This window comes from Carassius auratus, chromosome 1 (assembly GCF_003368295.1).
Source record: "Carassius auratus strain Wakin chromosome 1, ASM336829v1, whole genome shotgun sequence".
NCBI lineage: Eukaryota > Metazoa > Chordata > Actinopteri > Cypriniformes > Cyprinidae > Carassius > Carassius auratus.
In genome coordinates, this window is record NC_039243.1 from 8,107,923 (window position 1) to 8,131,442 (window position 23,520).

Here is a 23,520-nt window from a genome sequence, read left to right on the forward strand (position 1 = left end):
AAGGAGTGTTATGAAGACAATACAATGCAATGCAACGTATAGTTATCATGAAATTCAAAATGACGACATTGCGATCATGAGCAGTCTGGTGACTGAAGAAATAGTTCGAGAAGTTGCAGACTCGTGGTATACAATCAAAGTAGATGGCACACATAACCCTACTGGAATGAAAAACATTTCCATAATCGTTTGCTTTGTTAAAGACAATTTTCAAGTCACAGAGTGACTTCTTTCCATGACAAAAACTGAAAAAGGGGAGCTTGAAAAGACTGTGCTCAGTACTTCTAAAATATTGAGCCAGGTGTATGACGGGGCCTCTCTCATGTCCGGAAAAAATGGAGGAGTACAGAAAATTTCAAGTTCATGCAATATTCATAGAGCCCGCGGTTGAAGACTTCTTTAATGTGAGTAACTTGCTTTATAAATTCATAAAGAAGCCAACTGTTTCTGTCTTGTATGGAGGGCAGCAGCTTAAGTGCAGTCAAATTAGTTACATGTCCTTCAGAATGCCTTACGAAATTGCACAGTGAATCTGAGCTCTTAGAGCTGTGGGATAAGCTCGATGACACTGAAATGCCAAAGCTTCCCAAATGAAAGTGGACATTCAACCAAGACTTTCAAGAATATCTGCTGCAGGAAAGCATTGACCATGCTCAAGGTGATTTGGGAAAACAAAAAGAGCTCAGAACTTAACTAATTCAGAAGTGATTCATTCAGAATTTGTTGTGGCCTGGCAATTCCTGAGTAAAGTACTGGCTAGACTGATTTCTAGTGACGAGAAATGAACACTTAAAAAAATAGTCCAGGAGCATCATACCACGCTTGAAGCTACACAGTAAAAGCCAGAGTGTTAAATTAACAATGCTCTGAGAATATATGGTCCTACTCTAAAAGAGTGTTAAAGTAACACTGAAGCAGTGTCAATATTCATGAGATAATTATGTGATTAATTAAGTTCTGATTGATCATAAGTGATGAACACTGGATGTTAACAAGCAGAATCACTGAAGAAAAGCAAAACACAAGAACTACTGCCTTTAGACACAGCATTTGAAGAAATCAACTAAAATAAAATATATTAAATTGCTCAAGATTGCAGCAGATGATAAATAATCTCCACAAACAGCATCACCAACTTTGCAAAAATACTAACCAGTTAGAATTTTATGTGTCTAAAAAAAAATATTATTACAAATTAATAGAGGTTTAGATGTTACACAGCAAAATCCCCTGTGTTAATTTAATACTCTGAGTGTGGACTCAGAAACTCTGAAGCAGTGTTAAAAGTAACACTGAAGCAGAGTTGAAGTTAATGACATTATTAAGAAGTTAATTGAGTTATGATTGACAATTATTGAAGACACCTTATGCTAACAAGCAGAATCACCAAACGAGAAAATCACCATTGAAAAGTCACCATCATAGTGGTCAGTGTTTGTTTTAGTTGGTATCTTGACCTTTCACATATTTACTTTAAATTTTGTGCGGCTGTGGTAACGGAGTTGTAACATACTGACAGACCAGAGCTAAGCCAATCATGTGTTATTGATTGTTGGTTTGAACTAATTGTCATGGAGTGACTTGAATGCCTAGGTTTACTGCGTATATTAATTAGGTGAAAAAAAACAGATCCATCTTTTTTGGCATAATGTGACATGTTTTTAAAAGTTAGTTCTACATAAAGAAAGAGTTATTTAGTTTAGACACACAGACATCAAGAATCAGCGTGAGCATCATAACAACAGTGGCTAGTGTTCCTGTAGCTCAACTGGTAGAGCACTGCGCTAGCGTGTAAAGTCCAGGGGTCAGAAAGTAAAAGTCCTGCCATATTTTTGTTCCACCCATGAACTCAGCAGCTGATTTTATCAGAGGAACAAAGTAATTCCTTCCAAGTCACAAACTAGTCTCAAGTCAAATCCCAAATCCCAAGCTGTAAAGCTTAAAGCTTCATGAGGCTTCATCTTCCCATCACTAATCCTCTGTAAAGAAATTAGGCGTGGACACATGAGACTTTCTCTTTATCTTTTTAAACATATACTCTTAATGGAGCTATTTAAAGAAGCCATATGATCACAAATTAATGGTGCGGATGCATTTCAGTAAGTGTCCTGTGGGACACTTGTGAAATAGTTATAAATCCCAGTTAATGTTGTTATGCAATCTGAAGCAGAGGTGGAGAGTCCAGGGGTCAGAAAGTAAAAGTCCTGCCATATGTTTATTCCACCCATGAACCCAGCAGCTGATTTCACCAGAGGAGGAATCAAGTCATTCCTTTCAAGTCACAAAAAAGTCTCAAGTTAAATCCCAAGTCCTCAAAGAGTTAAAGTCAATGAGATAATTAAGTGACTAATTAAATGATAATTCTGCATTAGTGATGAACACCTGCTGTTAACAATCAACATCACTGAAGAAAAGAGAAACACAAGAACTACAATTGACTTTAAGCACAGCCTTGGATGAAATCAACTGGAAGAAAAAAAAAAAAAAAAAAAAAAAACTTTGTCACCATAATTGTGGTGATTCCACCATCATGGAGATCAGTGTTTGCTTTAGTTGGGCTCTTGACCCTTTTAATAATTCAAAGTAATTTGCTTTTAAACACTTGCGGTTGTGTTACGTAGTAAACATTAACACATTGCTGAATTAAAAGCTTGAAGTAGAAAATTTAATTGCCCTTTTTTCACCTAAAACATTTTAATTAACTTCATGAAGGTGTCTCTCTTTGGTTTGTTAAATTATGTTCAGCAATTACTGAACTACAAAAAAAGTCATATTAAACAAATATTATTGTAATGCTTAAATATTGTGGGGAATAAATTGTACAGGCTCGGGATTTTAGACATGAGCACTTATCATATGATCCTCAACAGTGGTTACAATAATTATTCATGCTACAGTGCATAATCGGAGTTTTTACTATGGTGTCACCCAGCATGCACTTCAACTTGAAGTGTTTTGTTGATTGTCACCATTGTTGAGATTCATATGCTGGGTCATGATGTCTGTGCGTCTTATTAGGAAAAGATTTCAAAAATGTATATTTATTACATACATTAGGAAATGTATTCATTATAGTGATTAAACCAACGGTTCCACAAGGTAGGTTATTTAAAAACTGAACACTTGTTAATAATAAATACATAAAATTGTTTTGGAAATAAACAGGCTGATGCCTAATAATTACTTCATCATGTAAAACCAGCTAGTAACGGTTTTCTGCACAGCACTGATCGCACTGTTTTATAACAGCACATGTACTTTTACAGAGAAATATCTAACATAAGAAACCAAAGGTCAAGAGCCCAACTGAAGCAAACACTGATCTCCATGATGGTGGCATAATTTTAACCAATAAAACATCAGCATCTGATCCTCTGTAACGCACAATAACAGCAGGTGTTCATCACTAATGCACAATCATCATTTAATTAGTCTCTTAATTATCTCATTGACTTTAACTCTTCGAGGACTTGGGATTTGAGTTGAGACTAGTTTGTGACTTGGAAGGAATGACTTGTTTCCTCCTCTGGTGAAATCCGCTGCTGAGTTCATGGGTGGAGCAAAAATGTGGCAGGACTTTTACTTTCTGACCCCTGGACTCTCCACCTCTGGTCTGAAGCTGTTAGCCCTTGCATGCTCAGTGAAAATAAAGCTAATAATATCTGACTGGAATATAACTGAACAAATCAAACAAATGGGTAAAGGTGGGGCCCGTTACAAGGTGTTGTTCATGGGCTTCAGCCCAGTCAAGACCAATGGTAAGTTTGGCAATGTATATAAGTGATCACCCAGATTTAGTGAGGGCTCCTGAGAGAGCTCTCTGTCTGATTCCATAATGCCAGGGCCCAGACCCTCCAACTTCTGTGCACTGCAAAAAATTATTCACTTTATTTACTCAATAAAATGTTTACAAATTTTACATCCGATATTATTAAATTTAACACATTAGAAATAGTCAAATTAGAGGATTACAAGCAACCATTCAAAATGAGTAGAATAACATAAAATAATTATATTTACACAAAAATATTGATTTCATTGAAAACAAACAAACAAAAACACACTATGCTAAAGAATAATATGTTATACATGCCAGGCCAGTAGTTGGCGATCATGAAACACTCTGTGAAAACATATGGATTCACATGACGTCAACTTTTTCCCAAATTCACATTTTTGTTGCTTAGATATGAAACAGACATCAGGTTCAGAAGTTAGTGTCCTCAGTCCCCCAAAACAGAGTTACTGAAGACGCCTAAAGTTCACAAACAGAATCACTGAAGGAGAAAAGGTTACATTTATAGGGTTACCATTATAGCGATCAGTGTTTGCTTTAGTTGATCTCTTGACCCTTTTTTTTTTTTTAATATTACATTTTGTTTGGCTGTTATAACTTAGTTAAAACTCATGATAGGAGCCACAAGTAAGTTTTAATCGGCGGCATCCGGAATGCAGTGCAACATGCTTTTTGATGGTCACCATAGCTGAGGTTCTCAGGCTGATTCTTGATGTCTGTGTGCCTAAATTTAATATTAATTTATTTGTCTTGAAATCAACAAAAGCATGAATTTGTGATTTACTTTTTTGTGCTGTGTTTCTTAGTTGACAACTACTGGTGTGGTATGCTTAACATAGTATTCATTAGCATAGTGTTTTGTTTTTCTTTCTCAAATAATTGCATCCTTTTTTTGAATGGTTATTTTCTAAGAATCTCATTTGATTAGTTCTAATGCATTATGTGTTAAATTTAGTTAATAATATTGCTTGTAATCTGTTGCCACAATTTTTTTTTATTAAATATAGTGTATTATTTTTAACAGTGGACACCAACTATGCACACATTTCCTATTATGTATGATTATGAAAGACAATTAAACCAATCAGAGTAGGTATGAGGTGGGTTGACGTGCAACCCCGCCTCTATCTGCAGGCTGCAGCTTGGTGCTTCTCTGTTAGTCCAACAAAACCAATATTGTTGTAAACATTTTACTTTTTTTCATGTTATTTTGCTCATTTTGAAAGATTGCTTGTAAGCATCTCATTTGATTAATTCTAATTAATTCTAATGTGTTAAATTGAATTAATAATATTGCTAGTAATCTGTTGACACAATTTTATTGAGTAAATATAGAGTATCACTTTTTACAGTGTAGGTGAACCAAAAACAACTGATAGCAGCTATCAGTGATATGTGTCAGGTCCCCACTATAATAGAAGCAATATACACAAATGTTTACAGAACAAGCGGGAACCCAATGTGCCTGTAGCTTTCTCTATTTCTGTTTTGTCATGTGACAAAAGCCTTAAGGCTGAGAGAAGGGTATTCCTGATTAATATATTGATGCTATATACAAACATGACTTCAAACTAAACCAACAGGGTCCTAGAACTGCGGTCCAGAAACTTAAGCCATCGCTATATCATCCAGTATGGTAGGTGGCGCTGTCATGAAAAACTGGGGTCCTAGAACTGCAGTCCTAGATCTGCGGTCCTGAAACTACAGCCTCCGGTTGTGCAGGAACATACTATTGACTGCTGAATCATTTTATCTGTGTATATTTACAGCAATCATAGTTTGATGCATAATAGGACAAAGCAATGCCATCAAGTTAGCATTTTTAAACATTCCCTCACTAAAAAAATTCTAATCAATGACTTGAGCTCCAATGACCTTTAGTTTAAACTGATAATTATTTGTTTTACTCTCGTTTTCGAGAGTTTAGTCTATTAAATCCAGTCATGCAGCAGGTTCTTTTGCCAACCCGGCAGGAAAATGACAAGAGCATAAGTGGTTTAGAGTCAGAAATATTTAATTTGACAATACATAGCTTCATTAATTAACCATTACGCATAATTTAAAAGTAATTAATGGTTTTATTTATATAGTAAAGATGACAAATCAAATTTGTATGATTTTTAACAGGCAGACAGAATAACCAATAAAGTCCTTTCAGCTAATAGAATCACGTGGACATATCTGTTCCTAATATCAGCAGAAACATAAACTACTAAAAATGACTGACAACTACTTTCAGCTTACTGATACGAGAACACTTGCATCTAGTGGAACCGATCACATTCATCAGGCCAGAAAGTAATTCAACAGAGACACAGTGTGTTACATTACCAGTGGAGATGGTCACTGCTGTGACGGCTGTAGAGCTGGTGTTAATGCTGCTAACATCTGAAAGTTTAGATGAATAATAATTCATGAACAGAAACAGAAACATCATGAATGTGTAGAGAGAGCTCATGGAAATATAATCACCTGCACAGTATGCTGAACTGCAGACAGTTGGACTAACCAGCTCATAGACGTAATAATTGCCTGGACAGGCTTTGACTTTAATGGGGTAAGACCCAAAATAGCAGCAGTCATTGTTCCAAATACCACAGACACCTCGAGTGACGACTCCATCCTCAACTGTTGGGTGTCCACCACGAATCCACAATGGGATATCAGTGCCACAGCTGTACTGAGCAACACAGGTGTCTTGGATGTGAGCGCTCACATCGTTAATGAAGAGACGATACCAGCCACTCCAGCTGACTCTGGTGTCACACTTGTAGTAGTTGTAATAGTAGTTATCATAATAATAATTATAAAATTGCCTGCTGTTTGCTCTCCATGGGTCGTCCAACACAGTGTAGTTGTAACAGGGGTCAGCAGAATAATAATCTATTATGAAAATAAAAAAGAACATGTTGCTGTCAATAAAACTTTTCTAAAAATAATTCTAGCTTAGGATGGTAGAAATATTTATATATTTTTATATATTTCACAATCTCATAGCTTTGTTTATTCCAAACATATTAATGATTATATTTATATAGTTAAGGAAACATATCAAATAATTTTTTTTTTTTTTTTTTTTTTTTTTTTTTTTTTTTTATCAGGCACTGAACCGAGTATTTTCAGCTAATGGAATCAGATGTACTCGACTGTTCATATCACCAGCAGCTGATGCTCACATGCACTCACAGAAGAGCTGAAGTCAAGATTTTTTTTTTTATAATAAAAAACATGTTTTGGTTTGTTTTGATATTTCCTTAAACTAGTAAACTTCTAAAACAACTGACAACTACTTTGAATCAATCACATTCATCAGGTCAGAAAATAAGTCAATAGAATCAGAGTGTGTTGCATTACCAGTTAAGAGAGTCGCTGGTATGACTGCTGAAGAGCTGGTGTTAATGCTGCTAACATCTGAAAGTTTAGATGAATAGTGATTAAGCAGTATCACAAAACCGATGAATGTGTACAAATGGCTCAGGTAAATATAATCACCTGCACAGTATGCGGAATAGCACACAGTTGGACTAACCAGCTCATAGACATAATAATTGCCTGGACAAGCTTTGACTTTAATGGGGTAAGAGCCGTAATAGCAACAGTAATTGTCCCAGTTACCACAGACATCTCGAGTGACGACTCCATCCTCAACTGTTGGGTGTCCATCAGGTATCCACAGTGGGATATCTGTGCTACAGTGATACTTCATTACACAAGTGTCTGAGATTTTAACATTCAGGCCACGAAGGAAGAGACGATACCAGCCTCTCCAGGTGATAGTGTCACACATGCGGTCATAAGATTGTCTATTAGAGGCTCTCCATGGATTGTCCAGCACAGTGTAGTTGAAGCAGGGGTTAGAAGAATTATAATCTGTTAAGAAATCATTGAAAATAATTATTAACTTGAAGTCATTTATTTATTAAGCCTTAACAATCATTTAAGCCTATTCTAGTGTGCTACAAAATTTGCAAGACATATGATTCATTTATTTATTTATTTACCAAACAGTCACTGTGAGTAGGCAATTACAAAGAGCCTCCATAACCTCCATAACCTTAATATCCCTATACATTAGCTCATCAATCAAAACTGGCAGCAAAAGACTGTAGGGTCTTTGTCAATTGAATATAAACATGGCTGTAGCTAGCTATAAGATCATAAGTAAAAAGAAATTAAAATCAGAAATTAAGTTTAAACACTCTTAATGTCTAACAGACACTTAAAAACTCTAAATGTCTGCATTTACTGTATAATTCAATTTGCCTAGAAGACCCTTTGTTTTTCACTGTAACATTTTAGCTTATATGACTATAGACATCACGACAACAAATTCCAAGGTTGTTCAGTTGCCAGATCTTGTATGAAACGCATCTTTCTCACACGGTCGACGCATAAAATATTAACTCGCTCAACTAGCTGCAACCTACAGTCCAGTGATGCTATTGCAATCTGCACAGGGAGTAACGTGGAAAGGAAACAATAATCACTGGTAGAAATGGGAGGAGAAGATTCAGGTGAAGAAAAAAAAAAAAAACTAAATATAGTTGTAAATTGAGATATAGCCTACCCTTCAAAAGGCTATTTAACTGATTAAATATGAGCGCTGAAAGTTTCAAAGTAAGGGGCTGTGCTGCTTTGTTTACTGAAGTTACAAGGGAAACAGCTGTTTTCCTGACAAAAAGCGTCTCCTGCTTGAAGAGAATGAATTTGCATTTTTAGAACAAAACCAAAAACATCCCTAATTTCTACACAGAAAACATGCAGTTGTAAATGTGCACTGTTGGGGGTAATGCATTACAAGTAATGCAAGTATCGTAATCAGATTACTTTTTTCAAGTAACGAGTAAAGTAATGCATTACTTTTTAATTTACAAGAAAATATTTGAGTTACTTTTTTAAATAAGTAATGCCAGTTATTTCTTTCATATCTGATCAAAAGCTTTCCTGTCCCCATGTTGAGATAAATCAGGAGTAAGATGTTACTGTAGTTCTAGAATAAATCTGAACATGCATTAATTCATCTCACTTACTCAAAAATAAATAATAAATAAGATTTAGTTTTCCTCAAAATTAATAAAAATACTTAAATGCAATTTATCTCAAAGCTGCCATACTGAAATATGTAAAATAATAAAAATATCATTTTCTGTTTTTAATCCCATTTTATTAACCAATTTGCTGCTGACCTTCGATGATCCAATACTAATAAGCAAAAATTACACAAGATAAACTAACATTTCTTCTTTTTTATTGCTGAGGAGTTGAACTTTCTTCTTCTGTGTTCTGCTGCACACATGCATTAAGAGGCTTTTGGTGAGAAAGAGCTTTTATATTTCCCAAAAATAGAACTTTTTATATTAAAATCAAACAAGCAAGCTCAGCCCAGATTTAAAAAGTAACACAAAAGTAATCTAATGCATTACTTAAGCAATCAAGAAATGTATTACATTTCCATGTAAAATACATTTCTTCTAAAAGTAACTTTCCCCAACACTGTAAATTTATGTGAAATAGTGAATTATAATAACCTAAAGATATAGCCTACACTAAGATATATTTGTTACTAAATTAATATAATTGTTTGATAATAACTGTTTAAATTAATTTAAATAAATTTATATTATACTTTTTTAACTCTTGGCTCTTCCCCCCTACCCTGCACCATTTAATCTCACTTTATCCAATAAAAAATACGTTAAGCATATTTTATGATGTTGTTATCTTGGCAGAAGATAGTGACAATAAAAATGGCAAGGATGTGTTCATACAGTATTGCAGGCAAAATGCCATCAAATAACACAAGACGTTACACAAAACATTACCAACTGGGGTCGTCTTCTCTTGTGCAACAGTTGTTAAGGCCAAGTTAAGTGTTAAGACATCTGAGAAAAAAAGATTAATAAAAAACAATCACATTTTAGTAATAGCAGTAGTGAACAAAGAGATGCTCTTTTATCAAAATAAATGAATGCATTTCTGATGCATGTGAGCACCTGATTCAAGAATTCTAGGTCTGTACATTTCTGTAATTTTAAACATGGTAAAATGTTGACACTCTTATTGAAAGCTGCAAACATAATCAAATTTGTACAAATATTTTATACACATTTGTGGACCTGTTTGTTATATTTGTTCACAACAACATAAAAGTGGCAAGTAAAAACAAAAATACTGCTCAGACTTACACAGCATTAGTAAGATAGTTGGTGCTCTTATAAAACCTGTCATTAAATATAAAGAAAAAAAATTAAAACAACGACAACAAATAATTTGTATTGTATTTATAAGTCTATCTAACTTTAAGACAATTTCTTGAATTGTAATTTTGAGTTTGTGATAACTGTATTTATCATGTTCATTTCATAAAAGTTTCTACACAGAGGGATGAAGCCTTTACATAAAGTAAATGTAAATGCATACTTTTATTAAGAGGAGAATCCATTGACATGTTCTCTTTATTCACCAACCGGTTCAGAGGACAAGATTCCTTCACAGTTACAGAATAACAAATTAGCAATGGTACTGACAAATTACTTACAGTGAATTATTTACATGTTACACAAGTTAAAATAGAGGCATTTAAACATTTATTGTCTAAGCATAAAGCAATAAAGGATTAATTGAATTATACACACATTAACACATACACATCAACACACATTAACACACATCGACACATGCTGTAGTTTGTTTGATTTTAGATTAAAAAAAATAAAAAATAATCTTACCTAATATAAGCTGCTTTTCAGTGATGCTCACTGACACAACCAACTAAAACAAATTTCTGTGCTGAGATGCATGTAGATATTTTATCTGTTCATCATCCTGATAAGGAAATATGTGTCCAAGTCCTCTGCTTCCTTCTCATATTCAAATACAAATATATACATGGAAATCTTGTATATCCAGTTTCTTGTCAGTGCATTTCTGGGGATCTTCCACACAATGTTATATGTGTAATTTCCAATATCATGTTATTGTCAGTTTATACCCAGTAACTTCAAGTGGACTGTGATGGTTGCTTTTGGCTGCTGCTGGTGTTTGGTCATTAATCCCAAAGCAGCTGTGACTGACTAAATCTCACAAATGTTGTTATTCAGTTTAAATGACAAAAATGCTGTAGGCATTCACCCAAAGTGTTAGGTTTTTTGTGTGCCTCCTATGGTCAAAAGAAGAAGAAAAAAAAGTGAGGGGGGGGGCAGTTGTGGGTAACCCTATTACATTGCAACTTGTCAAATATGATTCGATGCATTCTTAAAATGCATTGCAGTGCATCACAGCTCAGATTTCATCAACACACCGAAGAACCAGGACCAGGATTTTTTTTATTTTTTTTATTTATGTATTATTTACTTTAAAATATTTAAGTTTTATTATTTTGTGTTTTTGAGGAAACTCATGAACCATACTGGAGTTTTTTTATAATAAACATGTAAAAAATTATGGTACTGCTAAAGTCTCTGGAGGTTTATTGGTGTATTTATTGAGTAGGGAATGTAAAATATCTGACCTCATTATTGAGGACACAGTAGATCAAGAAGATGAAGGTTCCCTGCTGGGAATTCAAGATCAGGAAGAGGATCTCCAGCACCTTACTGTGATTAGTGAAGAAACACACAATCATGTTTAACTGAAAAGCGAGAAAAGAATAATGAATCACCTTGATTTCTTTTTTTATTTAAATAAAAGTAATGAGAAACAAATGTGTTTACCATATGGTGCAAAAAAGGACCTGAGAAAAAAAGTTTTTATCCATTTTAATTCAGCACAATTTGTCAGAAATACTATTTCAGGCATTGACTGGCAAAATACAGATGTAATCTGCATGACACTGATACAGGCTGATACAGACTGTCAAGTCACAAAATCCCCTAGCTGCTTTCCCCCTTCTTAATCAAATTAACCTTAAAAAAAAAAAAAAAAAAAAAAAAAAACACACACAAACAAACACCTCATTGTTTGCCACTGTAACCTGCAGGTACCAGTAGGCTCATCTGTAAGGGCAGAGTCACACCAAAATATTCACTCAAAACATAGGCCTCTATATAAACTGAATAAATAATAAACTGTGAATGTGTTCAGCATTCTTCAACAAATATTTTTCAGATTTTCTTGACAATTAAGTGTACTTAATTAGCTGGCATGTCTGTTTTTCCAAAGTGGAGTAGTGTGTTAAGTTAATGAAAGTGTTAATCCTGAATTTTGATTTACTTGCGTAAAAGCCTTTATATACAGTAGTTATTAGGTGTTTTGTTTTATGTTCGTTTTGAGATGAGACATGGTATTCGTTTACTCACTTAAATTCCTCTACAACTTGTAGCATTCTAAATCAACATTTGGAGATAATAAGGCAATAATTCTCTCTCTCGCTGTGTGTACTTCGAGCCTGTCAATAAACATTAGCTTGCCAACCACAAGCTGAATAACACAAGGTATTTAATGCGCAAAGTGTAAGCTGTCCGCAAAGTGCTGCTGCTTGTGCTGCAGATCTGCTTGCTATGAAGGTAAAATGATATCAAAAACATTTGCATACGCAGTGTAATATTTGTGGAAGTCTACATAAGCTTGTAAGCGTAAATTAAATTTGCATGTACAAGAGAAGCCTTGTAAAGATGTTATTTGCATTTCAAGCGTAGGAAAAAATATTTGCAGCATTTTACTGTTACTCGTAAGTGTAATTTATGTTTTGTGAAACTGCAGCTTCATGCTAATGCAAAATAAATATGATCTGCATGGTTCTGACTTGCATTTTTCCCAGATTACACTTTTGGCAGGTTTTTTTTATATTTATTAAATTCTTTGTCAAAAGATGGTCAAAATCGCTGCAAACCTGTGAACACTGATGTGCAAGTTAAAACAACAGTTTAAAGAACGGCAAAGGGGATTGACTGCATGGAACCAATCTGTATGTGTAAAAATTTTTTTTTTTTTACAAATGTCTAAATGACTTGTGAAAATGACTCTCCGTCTACTCTTATCTGATTGGTTAAATAAACACATCATACGCCAAGAAATTAATCTTCATTTAGTTCAGGATCGTTCTTGGAATGGTACTTTACACATATAGTAAAACAAATAACAACTTTATTAAAACATTCTCCTTTCATAAGCTTTGATCCTTTATGCTACACTGTTCTGTTCATACAGAATTGTGAGCTGGTTTTAACATTATTTGATTTGGCTTTACATTGAAATTTCATCATCTACTTACACCACTGAGCTGGTGTTAAACTGTATAATCAAAATGATGACGTGACAGAAAGGTTAACACTATAATATAAGAGTGGTATACTTTGTCAAAACCTTTTTGCAATGCCAGTAAAGCTACTTAAATATGTATTAGTCATCTTTTAGACCATGTTTCTGTTCATGGGATTTAACACTGACTACTTTCATGCAGACATCCCAACCTGCAAAAAGTCATTTCAGGGAGGTATCCCGAAAAATGTTTAAATATGTAGATTACTTTTACTATTTATATAATCTGCTTATACAATTTATGTAAACTGCTTTTATTTATTTTCCATTGCAACTTTAAAAAGGTCTAAAGAGTTTTTTTTTTTTTTTTTTCATGTAGCCTTGGCAACTAGCCTGAATAATATGCAGATGAAATGAAACTTGTCAACTCACCTCAACATGCCTTTTGCAATCATATAACCCACCATGGGCAATGCTTGAGCAAGACTGTAATTATGTTTTACATCTATAAGACAGGGGTACTTTTTTATTTTTTATTTTTTTATTTTTTTTGTGGCACTCTCCCTCTGCCATGGTGCTCCTGTTTCTAGATAGACATAACTGATTAATCTTGTTCGGGAGAAGAGATAAAAGCCCGCCCACACTGACAATTGATTGGTTGATTTGCAGAAACGGGCCAATCAGGATGCTCTCTGTCTGACATGCGCTTCGCACACACGCACATTAGCACACGCGCAAGGTCTCTCTCTCCCTCTCCCTCTCTGCCGTGCGCGTGCTACACGGTTTGAAACACAGTATCTGTTTCGCAAGCTATTATATGAAGCAAGAATTAAAAAATAACCAATTATGTAACACACAGAAGTAAGTACATCCCTTACATTTTTGTAAATATTTTATTATATTCTGTGTGGCCACCATTATTTTCCAGCACTGTCTTAACCCTCAGTTTCTCTTTCACTCCACCATGATGACATCACAGAGCTGGTGGAAGTTGGAGACCTTGTGCTCCTCCACCTTCCATTTGAGGATGCCCCACAAATGCTCAATAGAGTTTAGGTCTGGAGATATGCATGGGTCATCTTGGAGGTGTTTTTGGGGTCATTATCATGTTGGAATACTGCCCTGCAGCCCAGTCTCCGAAGGGAGGGGATCATGTTAACTCAGAGCCATAACAAGCGATAGGAGACCATGCCACAAACAAACGCTACAAAAGATACATTTATTGTGTATCCAACACAAGTTTACGCAACAAAACCCAAATATTGGGTGTGTAAATGTAAATGGTGTGTAAACTTAAACTCATTTGTGCATCGGTGAAGAATGCTGGCATCCTGAGCGAGGCATGGACCTGAACAGGTCAACCGAGCAGCGTTCAAGCTTTTAGCCACCAGAACAGAGCAGGAAGATAGCCCGCAATCCAGCAGCGAATCTCCTATTTAAACAATTCTTCTCAGGTGACAGCAGTCGAGTCTGAAATAGAGGAGGGGCAAGAGAACAAGCAAAGACAAGCCAAGGACCGTAACGGTTCAAGGTCCAAATGGGAGTTTCAGTGCAGCTTCAAAGGGCTTTAAACGATATCAGACGATGCATAAGGGTCTAATCTAGCGAAACGATAGGTCATTTCTAAAATAAATAAAAAAGTTTAAGTTTTATAAGTACAAATGCTTGCCTTGCTCTGTTCTGTGATGCAAGTTGGTGATGTCACGTAATACACAATTACGTTGAAAAAGTCAAGCTTGACGTGGGCGGAAGTACTGTGTCAGTGTTTACAAGTTGAATGTGCAAAGAAAGTTAAATGCTGTTTACAAAAAAAAAAAGGAAGTTAAAAGGTAAAACAACGATGTCGGACGATTTTGAACTTAGAGGAGAAGATGAGATGTTTTTCGCCCTGCCCTACCTTTTTGAACCGGAATACACAGAGGAAGAAATTAGGCAGATGGACGAGAATGCTGTGGCGACACACACCTCTCAAGCATCGGGCAGACGAAGATCTAACGAGACGTGGTGGTGCACATGTGGCAAATGCCAACAATTGCCAACAGAGGAAGAATCTCAATGCTGCCACGACTGGACCATTTAAATCCCGCCATTAGAATCAATCGAGTCAGCTGGTGAGACCCTGTTTACATCTCGTTGCATTACCCAATAAAATGGATTTCCACCGTTACTGAGCAAAAGCATGTTAAAGGTGTTTTTTAGTTTGCCCAAAATTAACTGGAGACGACGTCCGAGGCCCCAAGGACCTGGTAGCACCCTAACAGTTGAGTAAGTATCGCGTGTAGTATGATTATTACATATACATATGTTATAATTTTTCATATTTTAATGTTAAATATTTAAAAGGGATTGACTGCACACATTTCTTTTATTTTACAGTCAATATAGGCTGGTGGAATACCGGATTGTTCTGGAATGGATGCTGAAAGAGGAGAGATTGGGAAGACACAACAGGAGGGTTCTTCCATCCTGTGTTTTCAGTGCCATCAGACTGTCATACCCTTCTCCATCAGGACAGTATGTAGGTTTCAGAGAAGCAGAAGAGGCTTTTTGTCTTTTGTAGGTATAATAATTTGAAATAAAATTTCAATTACAATGTACATTTTTTTTATACATTATATTTTGTTGTGGCTTGGTTAGTATTTTTGTTACTGTAATTGCTGTAGTTTTTTTTTTTTTTTTTTTTTTGCATAGTCAATGTTATTTGTTGTTGTATATACATCAACACTACATACTTATTTATGTCTCACAGAAATGTTTATTTTGGAAGAATAAAACAAATTTGTGAAATACATTCGTTGATGTTTACAGTTTTTGCCCGTTGCTTGAACACATTTTGCAAAACTTCGCTCATTGTGTCAAAACTCTACACACAAGTAAACATGATACAACACTGGGAAATATACCATTCACATTTGTGTCAAATTGAAGCTCTACTATCAAAACCTAAACTCTGCTATCAAAACCTAACATTCCTTTGTCAAAGTGTAACTCTGATGACAAAATGACACATACTTGCATCATATGCATACACTTTCAGATCAGGGGGAACACACTAGTCTACTTTATATAAAACACTGCAGTCTTTGATTTTCACTGTTTATTCAGAAAGCATATTTTCAGGAGGCACATTTCCAAACAACCAAAAAAGCAAATAGGCCTACTCAATATTGTACATTGTAGCACTGTACATTGCAGTAGCATGAATTCAGATAAAGCAAACAAAATACATACATACATATATATATATATATATATATATATATATATATATATATATATATATATATATATATATATATATATATAACACTATACTGTAAACACAGAAAATCATGGCAATTGTGCATTCGTGAGCTCATGGATCCCGCCGTCTGTTGGCCTCATCGACATCGCAAGCAATGTCTTCTCCCGCTAGGCACCGGGGAAAATATCCCCTTGCATGTCGAGACCATCCATGGATTGCTTTCACCTGAATGTCGTCACAGGTCTGTTCCATTGCCTGCAGAAGAGACATGTGGCGTGTGAGTGGACTCTCTGCCCAGCGTTTTTGTTTAAGGTATGGGTACTTGTGTTTGAGGTATGGTAGCAAAAGCTTCAAGTTGTGTTACTTTAGTCTAAGCATGGGTCTATAGAGTTCAAGCAATGGGCAAAAACTGTAATTACAACTGATATGGGGTACCATCAGTAAGGACCATTTATTTCACACTAACACCATAAATATTTTGTTTGTTTCACCAACTGTGTTTTCTGTTTTTACCTCAATAAGAAAAAAAAAATCAGAAAATCTATATAAAAAAAAACAACAACTATAAAACACTTCAACATTTTTGAAGCAAATTAGTGTCCAAATCGTGATAAATGCTTTGCAATTACTTCTTGCTTGTCAGGCCTTGGTGTTAGGGCTATGTTCTGTGGCAATGGGTGATGATGAGTCAAATGACAAGAACTTCCCTTGTAAACAACGTTGGTGTCCAGCCGCCGCTGTACAACTTTCTCAACCAGAGACTCTCTGAATTTTTGAGTGGTTTGTGTAAAAATCGTTTTGGTATGTTTGGGGAAGACCACTTTGTACCGAGATACACCTATGATAAAATCAAACTGATGAAACATAACAATAAATTACATGATTTGTATTGATTACATTACTATAATAGAATGTTCACATTTGATTCTCAACTTGATTAACTAAGATCTATTGTCATCACACAACATATTGAAAAATAATTTGTATTTACACACAATATGTTGTTTTCAACTTACCAGTAGTGGTTGTTGCTTGCTGACTTTCATTATGGTCATTATAGTAATGACTTTATGAATTTCCTCACTGATAAAATTGATAACATTAGAAATACAATAGCGAATGTAGATTCTACAGCATCTAACACTTCAGTTTCATCCATCGCACCCAAAGATAAACTGCAGTGCTTTACAACCATCGGACAGGAAGAGCTAAATAACCTTATCACTGTATCTAAACCAACAACATGTTTATTAGATCCTGTACCCACTAAATTACTGAAAGAGCTGTTACCTGTAGCCGAAGAACCGCTTCTCAATATCATTAACTCGTCGTTATCTTTAGGTCACGTCCCAAAACATTCAAGCTGGCGGTTATCAATCCTATTATTAAGAAACCAAAACTAGATCCTATTGTACTGGCAAATTATAGGCCTATTTCAAATCTTCCATTTATGTCTAAAATTTTAGAAAAAGTTGTGTCTGCTCAATTGAGCACCTTCCTGCATAAAAATTATCTGTATGAAGAATTTCAGTCAGGTTTTAGGCCCCACCATAGCACAGAATCTGCACTTGTTAAAATTACAAATGACCTGCTCCTTGCGTCAGATCAAGGCTGCAGCTCATTTCTAGTCTTACTTGATCTTAGTGCTGCGTTCGACACCATAGATCATGACATACTCAAAGATCGATTACAAAACTATACAGGTATTCAAGGGCAGGCTCTAAGATGGTTTAGATCCTACCTGTCCGATTGCTACCATTTTGTTTACTTAAATGGGGAGTCATCTCATTTATCATCAGTAAAATATGGAGTGCCACAAGGATCCGTCCTAGGTCCCCTTCTATTTTCAATATACATGTTGCCCCTTGGTAATATTAATATGGAATTAGCTTCCACTGTTATGCTGATGATACTCAGTTATATATCTCAACGAGACCAGATGAAACTTCCCAATTATCTAAGCTAACAGAGTGTGTTAAAAATGTAAAAGATTGGATGACAAATAATTTTCTCCAATTAAATTCGGATAAGACAGAGATATTAATTATTGGACCAAAAAACACTACACAGAATCTTGTAGATTACAATCTGCAACTAGACGGATGTACTGTTACTTCCTCTACAGTCAGAAATCTGGGTGTTATATTAGACAGCAATTTGACTTTTGAAAATTATATTTCCAATGTTACAAAAACTGCATTCTTCCATCTTAGAAACATTGCCAAGCTACGAAACATGTTATCTGTTTCTGATGCAGAAAAGCTAGTTCATGCATTCATGACCTCTAGACTGGACTATTGTAATGCACTTCTAGGTGGTTGTCCTGCTTCGTCAATAAACAAGCTACAGGTAGTCCAAAATGCAGCAGCTAGAGTCCTTACGAGGTCAAGAAAATATGATCATATTACCCCAATTTTACAGTCTCTGCACTGGCTACCTATTAAGTTCCGTATCAGTTACAAATTATCATTACTTACCTATAAGGCCCTAAATGGTTTAGCTCCTGCGTACCTAACTAGCCTTCTACCATGCTACAACCCATCACGCACCCTAAGGTCACAAAACGCTGGACTTTTGGTAGTTCCTAGGATAGCAAAGTCCACTAAAGGAGGTAGAGCTTTCTCACATTTGGCTCCCAAACTCTGGAATAGCCTTCCTGATAATGTTCGGGGTTCAGACACACTCTCTTTGTTTAAATCTAGATTAAAAACACATCTCTTTCGCCAAGCATTCGAATAATGTATCTTTTAAATTGTGAGTGTAGTTGCATCTGATCAAAGGTGCATTTTTATTCATTACCTTGGGTTAAACTAATTTTACTTTGTTGGATCAGCAGCTATGCTAATGATGTCTCTATTCTGTTTCTATGTTTCGCCACGGGATTTACATCCCGTGGTAACTAGGATTTACACAAGCTCCAGTCTGGATCCAGAACACCTGAGAAGAGATGATGCTGACCCTCAGAGGACCTCAGATGATGCTAACCTTGAATCAACAAACAGAACTAACAATTATTGCTAAATGTGTGACTGAATCATATAATAACTTAATAATATTGATAGTTCATCGTCTAGCTGACTACGTCTTGTATTATTATTATTATTTTTATTTTTTCTAAAATCCTGTCAAACGTGCACAAACTACTAGCTACTACTAAATATTGTAGAAACATAATTTTCTGTAAAGTTGCTTTGTAACGATTTGTTTTGTAAAAAGCGCTATACAAATAAATTTGAATTGAATTGAATTGAATGGTCAAGGATAGCGAGTTGTGTTCGTGCAACCATGGACGCATAATGAAAATGCAGGTTCTTTGGGCAGTATTTCAGTAGGACAGAATGAAACACCTCCAGTTGTCCTAAAGATAAAAGAAAAAATTGTATACGGTGTACCTACATGTACATTTGTATGTACATTACTATGTGTATATAAATAACTTACCAGTGTGTTTGAAAAGAGCCATTTGCCTCAAATCCTTTTGAAGACCTTTGTCCAGAACAAGACTCTGCAGTGTGTGGAAGGCACGCAAGTCTTTTCCAAGCCATTTTTTTCTGCATTGCTGTTCTGGACTGAGATCATTGTGTACACATTTTTTCTGCTTTCCTTCTTTAAACCAACTGTGCACACCTGTAATGTGATAAAGTATGGACTTCCAATTCTCGATCAGTTCCTGTATGAATACATGAATACTCAAAGTAATTATTATACAAATGTATAAATTATAAACATAGAAAAATAGATGTTTCTGGTCCAGCAATCCCAATATTTAAAAACGTACAAAAAAAAAAAAAAAATAGATTTCTCTAAAGAACAAAGTAAAATTTGTGCGTGTGTATAAAGAAATCAAACTTAATATTAAAACATTACAGAACTTACATCAGGGTCACCTCCACAAGTTGCAGAGCAATACCATAAATGGTTGCAAATACTTTGTGTCCATGGCTGCAGCTCTTGATTGTAAAAAATATAATTTTAATTATAATTTTTTTTTTAAAAGGACTGACAATATAGTGCATACCAAGGTTAATCTAGTACTTCACGGTTTATTGTAGCAATTTTTTAAATGCATGAAAACAACACATTGTATATTCCTACATAGGAATAAATAAGCTTTAGACTGTGTTGCCTTTTGGATAATTCATAATTAATATCTCTTTCTCAGTCTCTTGTGAGACAGTTACCTTTGACTACATGCCAAATATCAAATTCGTGGTGAATGTTGGGATATACTACACGCATAATCTTTCTAATAGATGGCGATCTGTCTGTCGTCAGCACGTCTATTTTGATTCCTTGTTCTTGTATTGTGTTCACAGCCCTCTTGAATCCTACTGGCTCCATGGCCACAGAACTGGATGCTTCTGTAACCTGAAATGCAATACCATGCTATAGAAAAACAAGGAGTGTGTGTATTTTCATTGATGTTCAAAAAATTTCAGACATGTTAATAAGTTCCTACACTTTGTTTCTATCACATACAGACAGTCTTTAACTCCCACATGAGATTGAGCGCATAGACACATATGTGCATCGAAACCCTCATCCATATCCATATGAACATACATGTATATATCCACACATACCCTCACCTACGTGCATACATACATACCCATATACATATACACATACACATATACAGGTACATATACATACCAACATGCATATAGAAATGCTTACATATATACACAAACGCCTACATATGCACACCATCAAATAAACACTAACACTCTTTAACATGTCTGAAAAGGGGTTGGAAGAAGTAAAAAAACTTATTTAATCCTACCCCCTCTCCAGTATTTAATACTTGCATTTGCAATAATCATCATGTTTCCATAATAATAATAATAATAATAATAATAATAATAATAAACAAATAAATCAAAGAAAATTAATGTAATCATATATCAACAGAAAGTAATCTAATATTATTATTTTAGTAAATTCTAGAGCCTTGACTTCAAATCCTTATTCACATCCCCCTACCATGCCCACATACACATTCATATGCATACACACCTACAAAAAAAAAATATCTCGTCCCACTCACATGTACAGTTCTATTTACACCGTACAAGACCTCAATTCACCTCTAGCTTTCATCTCGATACTTCACAAAAATCATTAGTCTAAACCTTTTTTTAAACAAACTCATGCTTGGACATAGCTTAAGTTCTTGACAGAGTTTATTCCAAACCCTAGCACCACAGACTGAAATGCACATCCTCTTCATGGTTGTTCGAACACTCTGTATCCTGGAGTTGCACCTTCCCCTGTAATCATAACCCCCTTTCCTATCCGTAAAAAGTTTCTGTATATTATCTGGTAGTTGTTTGTTCCTGGCTTTAAATATTAACTGAGCTGTTTGAAATTCTACCAGATCTGAAAATTTTAGTAGGCAGGAATTTCTAAATAACTCATTTGTATGATCCTGAAAACCTGCCTTGTCTATTATCCGGATGGCTCTTTTCTGGAGTGTGCACAACGGTCGGAGTGAGGATTTGTAGGTTTTACCCCAGGCTTCCACGCAGTAATTTAAATAAGGCAGAATTAATGAAAAGTATAATATATGTAATGCTTTTAAATTCAAGAACTGTTTGGCTTTACCAAAAATGGAGATACTTCTGGATAATTTAGACTGAACATGATGAATGTGTGGCTTCCAGCTGATCTTGTGGTCGATCATCACCCCCAGAAACTTAATTTCAGTAACTCTATCAATATTTATACCATCTATCACCATTTTTACATCGCTGTTCCCCTTATACTTCCCAAACAACATAAATTTAGTTTTATCCAAATTCAAAGACAGTTTATTTAAGTCACACCATTTCTTTACTTTGATCAGTTCTGAGGTGATGTCCTCCATAAGCTGTTGCAGGTTTTCCCCAAAACCCAAAATATTTGTATCGTCTGCAAACAGAACATATTGCAGTATTTTTGATACTTTACATATATCATTCATGTAAAAGAGGAATAGTTTACGACCCAGCACTGACCCCTGGGGGACACCACAAACAATGTCCGAGCATGATGACTGAAAATCACTTATTTTCACAAATTGTTGCCTGTTACTTAAATAACTTTTCATCCATTGTAAAACAACACCCCTGATCCCATAACGCTCCAGTTTCTTAAATAATATTTCATGATTTATTGTGTCAAATGCTTTTTTAAGATCGATAAAGAAATTTTGTTTGGTCTATGGAACTGGTGATTTCTACTATTAGTTCCAAAACTGCCAATGAAGTAGATCTTTGTGATCTGAATCCATATTGACTTTCAGCAAGTAATTTGTGTTTGTCAATAAATTTGTCTAATCTGTTAACAAACAGTTTTTCTAAGATTTTAGAAAACTGTGGTAGTAGGGAAACAGGCCTATAATTGGTGAAATGGTGTCTGTCCCCAGTTTTGTATAATGGGATGACTTTTGTGGTTTTCATGCTATTTGGAAATTTACCAGTTTGAAAAGAAAGACTACAGATATGTGTCAATGGTCGTACAATTGCTTCAATAACCTTTTTGACTATTGTCATATCAGTGCCATCACAGTCTGTTGACATCTTGTTTTTACATTTAAGTACAATATCTATTATTTCTTTTTGCTCCACTGCCGTGAGAAACATTGAATTTGAATTTCTACATATTAGTTCTCATTCCAATCATCTGCTGATCCTTGATGATTTGTTATTACTGATCCACGTTCTAGACATCTTTTGAACAGCTCCATGACATTGGGCTCGTTGACAATCCATTTTTTCTGTTTCCAATGCATTTCACATTCCTCTTCTTCTGAGTTTGTGGTAGACGTTGATGTTGAACTCAGTGGCTGAAAACTAGGATCTTTCTTGTCCGATTGAGGATCTATGGAAAGCAGGCTAACATCAAGAGCCAAACTTTCTTCTAATTGCTCTTCCATCTGTTCTGGTTGATTATACACAGGGGGCTGTGAAATTAAAGGGATTAAATTTGGTTTATGATAAAACTGAATATAAATTTGTAATGTAAATAGTATGTTTAATACATTTATTACAGTATATCTGTGTATTTTTAATGATAGAACATCATCAAAATTTTAAATACTACATTTTATGTAATATATACTAAATTATATTTTCCCAATGACTAACACAAAAGCATAATTTACCATAATTTAACTTTGTAAACTGGTAACAAATTATGGTACTTACAGTCTGGTTGGAGTGTATTGCAGGGTGGGCAAATATATTCCAGATGATGAGGGTGTTTTCCTGTTTCTAACACTTTCAGGACTTGTGAGCAGTAA

General features: G+C 35.0%; 1 protein-coding gene across 1 annotated transcript in view; it reads right to left on the bottom strand.

The window, feature by feature from the left end:
• LOC113049479 (uncharacterized threonine-rich GPI-anchored glycoprotein PJ4664.02-like) overlaps positions 1-10,622 on the bottom strand; it is a 212,785-nt gene extending 202,163 nt beyond the window's left edge. Inside the window, exons 1-8 of the mRNA XM_026211909.1 lie at positions 10,537-10,622; positions 10,217-10,285; positions 9,982-10,017; positions 9,619-9,678; positions 7,289-7,666; positions 7,151-7,207; positions 6,269-6,679; positions 6,128-6,184 (exon numbers count right to left, since the gene is read on the bottom strand). Of these exons, the coding sequence (XP_026067694.1) occupies positions 6,128-6,184; positions 6,269-6,679; positions 7,151-7,207; positions 7,289-7,666; positions 9,619-9,678; positions 9,982-10,017; positions 10,217-10,244 (1,027 nt within the window). The 5' untranslated portion in view covers positions 10,245-10,285; positions 10,537-10,622. The remainder of the gene's footprint in view (positions 1-6,127; positions 6,185-6,268; positions 6,680-7,150; positions 7,208-7,288; positions 7,667-9,618; positions 9,679-9,981; positions 10,018-10,216; positions 10,286-10,536) is intronic.
• Positions 10,623-23,520: the final 12,898 nt, after the last annotated feature.